Source organism: Netta rufina, assembly GCF_964035555.1.
Source record: "Netta rufina genome assembly, chromosome: 1".
NCBI lineage: Eukaryota > Metazoa > Chordata > Aves > Anseriformes > Anatidae > Netta > Netta rufina.
Genome location: NC_140123.1, coordinates 193361757 through 193368809, shown reverse-complemented (window position 1 = coordinate 193368809; position 7053 = coordinate 193361757). Strand labels below are relative to the sequence as shown.

The 7053-nt window shown below is 48.4% G+C and overlaps 1 protein-coding gene across 1 annotated transcript in view; it reads left to right on the top strand.

Moving 5' to 3' along the window:
• Nucleotides 1-3593: 3593 nt before the first annotated feature.
• The window catches only part of LHFPL3 (LHFPL tetraspan subfamily member 3), a gene marked incomplete at both ends in the record, with an annotated part of 173220 nt that continues 169760 nt past the window's right edge, over nt 3594-7053 (top strand). Inside the window, one exon of the mRNA XM_084306306.1 lies at nt 3594-4062. Within this exon, the coding sequence (XP_084162432.1) occupies nt 3594-4062 (469 nt within the window). The remainder of the gene's footprint in view (nt 4063-7053) is intronic.

Below are 7053 nucleotides of genomic sequence, written 5' to 3'. Positions count from 1 at the left end.
ATTGTGATCTGATAAACTGATCAATAAGGAAGGATTATATCCTTTCTTGAATATCCTTATATATCCTTAGTTAATCCTTTTAAGGATTATATAAATTCACTTTAAACTTGCCCATTTTATAACCACACATGCACACAAAAATGTTTCTAAAAATAACGTTATTCCTGTAAAATCCAGTATTCAGTAGGATGTGCCAAAAAAAGGAGCTGTCCATAGCACATGACTTTCATCCCCTTTATTGTGTGTTGCATACTTACTCACTAATTTATAAACAGGATCCTGCCTTACCAGGTGTGTGAGACTGTCTGCTGTCAAGAAAGATCATGATGATGAGAATCCTGCCTCATCTTTTGAAGAAGCTTTTGGGGGAAAGCCTGGCGTAAGTAGTTTAAGATGTGTACTTTTTTAGATGAAACTAGATGGCAGCCACATAGCTGGGACTCAGTTAATTTCCAAGGAGAAAAAAAAATAGTGAAGGTGTGAAGGGGGTTGTTGGAGAGAAAGGATAATCTCCTGAAGATTAAGATGATGAATGCTGACCTGAAGGGTTTGAGACTATCCCTGCTTCCACCACAGACTTTTTGTGTGATGGCAGACAAGATGTTTAAAACCTTTACAGATGAACAGCAACTCAGTGTGGCTCCTACTAAAGCCTCATTTGGAGAAGTGCTGCAGACAAAATCCATGGGAGCTCTGCTTTGAGAAATGAAGTCCCAGCTGTCTTTTACCTTAACTGTTCTGTCCAGAATATACCAGCCTCCTATCTCATAGAGACATGATGTTTTCCAAGACTGTGAAGCACCCATATAGTTGTGATAAGAAGCATAAAAAAGCATCCTAAGCCTGTCTTCAGTGGCAAATACAAAGTGCAGTAAAGCAAATCTGGGCTGCACATTGAGCAGGGAGAGAAAAACAAACCCTGGAGAAGCTTCTCATCAAGTAGCAACTGCCAGTGCTGTAAATCAAATGAGCAAGGACGCCTGTAGAAAAGAAAAGTAAGTGATTATGTTATTAGAAAATATATCATAGTAAACAAATACAAAAGAACCAATTAAGGATTGCACAGATAATCTTTATCTTGTCTTTTTCTAACTTTTGATTTTGAATCTTAATCAAGCTCTTCTGCATTTTTGTTTATGTTTCCATTCATCATTTACAAAAACACCAGCGCTATTCCTTCGTGTGACAGAATATTGATACCACTGGGTTAATTATGTTGGAAGGAACTTTTGAGTCCAACATAGAGGGTTTTGCCATTCAAACTCCTGGAGTAATAGATCAAGGATTCACAATTTATTATTCTCTAGAGATTAACCCTAGAAGGAGATGGGACTAGAAGAAGATGGGATTGAATTTCACAGAAATTTCTGATTCTGAGGATTCAAAGGTCTATCAAGGAACACATTTGGAGTGACTCAGGTGCCCCAAAAAATAGATACCTGGTACCACTTTACCATTTCAGATGGTAAACTGAAGAACTATTGGGTATTGTTTAGGGTTGATGTGAAATCTCTGCCTTTTTGGCGCTGGAAGCCAGAGAGGGCATCCTAGGACAACCAGAGCAGCCACGGCCTGCACACAGGATTCTTATCTCCTTTCCCACACTCCTTCTCTCAGCTTGTGGACACAGTCCTAGTCCCTTCCCCTGTTTCTGTCCTCTCCCTTTCTTGTCCAGTCTGGCTCCAATGTTGCCCTCCTCACCCAAGTCTGAGACCTGAGTCTGACTCTTCTTCCCCAACTCCTCCTCCAGTCTCAGTATTTCCACCTCCCCAGTTCCCTTGGCCCACCTGTTTCACAGAGCACCTCTTTTCTGCTCTCCTGTCTCCTTCCCAGGTCCTGCCACCCTGGTTCCAGGTTTCACCTTCTTTGTGTGCACATGCTCAGGCCAACTATCCCTAACCCACTCAACCCACACCCCCACAACTCCTTTCTTTGTGAGCTCTCAGAACTCCTCGCCCAACCCTCACTCCAACATCCATCCCTAAGCTGTTTGTCCTGGATGCCTTCAGGCTTGGACCTAATCCTTTCTACCTCTGTGCCTGGTGGCCCCTTAGAGCACCAGGATATCAGGCATCCCATGGGACCCGTCCAGCTAACCCCAGCCTGGAGACAAGAGGAACAAGCACTGAAGGGAAGGACCATCCTTCCTCCTGCAGCCAGAGGCTTGAACGAGTTCAGCTACCCTCCGAAGGCAGCAGATGAGCAGTCTGGTCACACATCCTAGGAGCAAGATGAGGTGGAGTGAGGTGTAAAAAAATGCTGTGCGGTTTTTTTTTTCAAGCAGCCCATACTTTCTGCCAGTTGTCTGAGAAATCAAACTTTGTCTGAAGCGGCTGAAAAGCTGTAGCAGATGACAGGGAGGATTCCCACACGCGTCTCTCCTGCCGGGGGCTGCTCATCACTAATATTTCATCGCATGCAGCCCTCTGCCGGCTCCGGGCCCGCACAGCCGCTTCCCCACACATCCCCACCGCTCCGGCTGAGGCGCCTCTCGGGGGAGAACAATCTTCAAAGAGCTCTATATATGCGCCATCAATTATTATTATTAACTCAGGCTCAATGCACAGGTCGGGGACTGTGAATCCAAGTGTCACTGGCATATGAATGATTATTACCAGATGCTAATTGCTCATTAATATATGCTAATTACTGCTGCATGCCAAAACGTTCAAGGCGCAGCGTGCCAGGCCGATGTCGCTTGACTGGAGCTGAGCGGCTTTTCCACGCTGGTGTCACCTCACCGAGCCCCTCCAGGAGCAGCAGCCTCAGCACTGCTGCTGTTTTGGGGCGATTCCGGCCTGTTTGCACAGTGATGGTCTTCTCCAGAGCCCGCTGCTGCCTCCCCACCCCATGAGGAGGGAAGCAAGCCCAGCTGATTCCCTGCCTTTTGGCTGCTTTTACCTCAGCCTGGCAGGGGTTTGGTGTGGGGGAGAGGGGAGCACCTGCGCTGCGCAGGAGGGCACCGCTCGCCCCACCACAGCTAGAGGAGCACTTACAGCTCCACAGCTCACACAGGAACAGCTAACAGAGGCTTAAAAGAGATAAACCAAAACCCAAAGCGGTGTGTGTGTGTGTGGAAGGGCGGATTAAACTTTAAATGTTGCCTGAACGCCTCCCCTGGGATACGCCACCCGGCCAGGCACCCCCAGCCGGGCGACGACCCCTGAGGGGCTGGCGGCTGCCCTCAGCTCCCCTCAGCCCTCCCGCGCCCCACGGCGGCCGCCACCTCAGCGCCTCCGCGGGGCTCTCCCACCCCGGGCGCCCCCTTCCCCGGGGCGGGAGGGCTCCGAGGGCCCCTCCGCCGCCTCAGGCGTGTCCCGCTCCGCCCCCCCCACACCCTCCCCTCCGCCGCGGGCCGCGGTTGCGCAGGGCGGCGGGGCGCCGGCGGCCCCGCGGCGGGCAGGGCGGCAGCGCGGAGCCCCGGCAGGCGGCGGCGGGCCATGTTGGCGCTGCTGCTGGCCTGAAGCCCGGCGGAGGGGCGCGACGCGTCGAGGGGAGTGAGCGGGGAGGAGGAGGAGGAGGAGAAAAGAGGAGGAGGAGGAGGAGGAGGAGGAGGAGGAGGAGGAAGGGGAGGGGGGATCTTCTCGGCGAGGATGCCCGGAGCGGCTGCAGGGACGGCGGCGACGGGAGCGGGCTCGGCAGGAGCGGCAGCAGCGGGGATGCTCCCGGCTCAGGAGGCGGCCAAGATCTACCACACCAACTACGTGCGGAACTCGCGGGCTATCGGCGTGCTCTGGGCCATCTTCACCATCTGCTTTGCCATCGTCAACGTGGTGTGCTTCATCCAGCCCTACTGGATCGGGGACGGCGTGGACACCCCGCAGGCGGGCTACTTCGGGCTCTTCCACTACTGCATCGGCAACGGCTTCAGCCGGGAACTCACCTGCCGGGGCAGCTTCACGGACTTCTCCAGCCTGCCCTCGGGAGCCTTCAAAGCTGCCTCCTTCTTCATCGGGCTCTCGATGATGCTCATCATCGCCTGCATCGTCTGCTTCATCCTCTTCTTCTTCTGCAACACGGCCACCGTCTACAAGATCTGCGCCTGGATGCAGCTCACCTCGGGTGAGTGCGGGCAGCGGCGCCGGCCCGGGGGGGGGGCTCGGCGGAGGACAGCAGGAGAACCCCCCCGGCCCCTTCCTCCGTCCCTTGGGGCTTGTGGTGGGGAGGAGATGGAGGCGAGGGGCGCCTCGGGCAGCTGAGGGGCGAGGGAGGTGGGCGAGGGATGCTGCCGGCCGGCTGGAAGGGCAGCCGAGGTCATTGGGGTTCGAGAGCTGGGCTTGGGGTCTGGGTCTCCTCCTGCCGTGCTCAAGGCTCCTGTGCCTCCGTGTGTTAGGAGCACACACCAAAAAAAATGACATCTCAGGCGCTGGTTTGGGCTCAGGAGGGCTCCCGACTTCATTTGACTTTCCCCATCGCATCCCGAGTCTCCCCGAGGAGAGCGCATGAGGAGGAGGAGGGAGAGCACCAGGACACCCCTTGTGCATTTCCAGCACAGCGCTCCTGAGTTAGGGAGATCTGGCCAGCTGTGGGCAGTGGGCAGGCAGAGGAGGAGAAAAGAATGGGCTCTGGAGTTGAGATACTAATAAAACCAGCTTCAGCAAGGTAGAAAAGATCAAACCTCAAATAATTTTTGGGGAAAAAAAAGTCTGGAGTCAAAGCATACCTTCTGCTCATCTTCCCGATCGGACACTGAAATTGAGAAGTTTGGGGCTTGCTGTTAGGGAAGCAGAGCCAGATGTCTCCAAAATGGGCTCACGGGCACTTTTTCAGTCCCCCAAATTGACCTACATTTGTTGCAGTTTGTGAGCAATAATTCTTCCGAGTTCTTTGCCGAGCAGCTTCAGCATTGTTCAGTTTGCCACCTTGTCCGTGAGGCTTACTGGAAATTTCTGGTTTGCGTGAAACAGCTTTATCCATTTCTCCGTGCGATGCCGTTTATATGCGTGTTCTGTGTATTTCATGCTGTTTCTGTTACTTATGTTTCTGTGCAGTTTCTTTCATTATCACTTGGGGATTGATCTGCAGTCACTTGAGATTGGTAGATTTCCCCTCAGTCCCAGCGGGACTCAGATAGGGTTCATTTTCTCTGCATTGGGATTCCTGTTTGACGTTGGTGGCTACTTCTTCTGTTCAATAACACGCATTCTGATAAGGTGCTGTTAATTGTACATAGTCATGTCACTTGGCTCCAGGCAGAGCAAACTGTTTCATCTTTGCACCACTGACGTCTCCTCTGCTCCATTAAGGACTTTTGCTTTCAGCTGTCTCCTCTCCTTATTGCTCCGCTGCTGAAGGGTGGCATGAATATTTACCAGTTTGGTGCATCCTCAGCCTGTTTTGTTCGTGTCCCATATTCAGCAGGACAGCGCAATTTCCAAATCTCTTATACTTACTGATATCAGGGATAACAGTGTTTTTTATTCATATGGTTCTACTGCTTTATGCCACTAGAAGGTAGATAAAAACAAATCTGATTCCTTTGCTGCATTTCTGCACAGGTGAATAATGTTTAGAAACCAGTGCATGCAGCTGACCCACGGGAGTCCAACCAGCGTACACCATCCTGCACATGTGCAGGCGTGACACTGAAGATATATTTTCAGGCAAAATAACATGGAATTCTCATCATCTCTGAAGCTAGTCTATGTGTTGTTGGCATTAAAAGTTAACAAAATGAGTTTTACATCAGAGGCAGAACCAATTTTCAGCTGCTTAACTCCAAAATTAGAATAATAGGGGAATAATTCTATAGCAAGTGATTAGTGGCCATCATTCCCAGCTTGTATCTGAATGCCCCAAAAGAACTGTAACAGCATTGCCTATTGCTAGATGCTGATTTTGTTGTTTGCTGAATGTTGTAACATAATTCATCACTTACCTGACTGTACGTTTCTGTGTTACCTCAAAAAAGTTTCCTCAAAAGGAGGGAAAGCTGTCAGAAAATCTGGGTTGGTTTGGGTTGCATCCTTTGAAGAAGGAAGCTGTGGTGATGGGACAGAAGTGTAATGTAGAGCAAAACATACAGGACAAGAGAGTTTTAATGAGTTCTGGTAGTTTTCCTGTAGGCTATATGATCTGCTTCTGTTATTATTTTATTGTTTTGAGAGTATAAGCAATGAGCAAGTAATGAACAAGGTTAAGATGCGTATCTCCCAGGTAACAATATAGTAATGTCAACCACATATGCATATAATTCTGCATAGTACAGGAGCAAAATTGAACCTGAAGTAGTAAAATAAACAAATATGTGAGTGTAGCTTTGATTTTGCTTTTTATTACAGACCTTAGTAATGTGAGTATTGTTAGATCATACAATAATACTTTGTGTAATTTAAATCTCCTTGGAAGTTCTTTTTCAACATAGGGTCATACTTGATTTAGGATTGCAAATAATAGCTCAGGATCTCAGTTCTTTAAAAGAAACATTTTGATCCCATTCTCAGTAGCATGAGTCATTATAAATCGTCAGCATGATATAGCTCTTGTTTTGAAGAGGTGCTTTTAAATAAGGAAAAGGTAAGCAATATCCTGGGCACATGCATTTTGAATCAATGTCTCTATCTAATCATGTCTATAAACACGACTAAGCAGAAAAATTGTAGAACAAAAGGTGTTTTCTGTGTGTATGTGAGTATTTCATACGTTAGGCTCCCTTATGCTTTCGCCATTGCTTATATTGTTGTGTTTTGTTCCATGTACTTAACGCTGTCAGGGTGTGTTTCATATTTTGAGAGCCATCATTGAAAGCCTCATTCTCCAGCCTCTAGCCTCTGCTTCTGCAGTTTCAAAATTATACATATGAATACTTGCACGTACACTTAGCTGATTTGAGCAGCTGTACAAAGAAAACCACTTAGTGAAGGTGTTAGAGATGAGGTGTTATTGCTCTTTAATACACTGCATTTAAAGTTTGCAAGGAACCTCACAAATAAAGACATTTATTGTGACTTAGTGCTATAAAAGTTAAATAAAGTACACTTAGTTTTGTTGTGATTTTTTTTTTTTGTAATTAGACATTTGTCGTTACTTTTTCCTTTACTGTGATGTTACAAG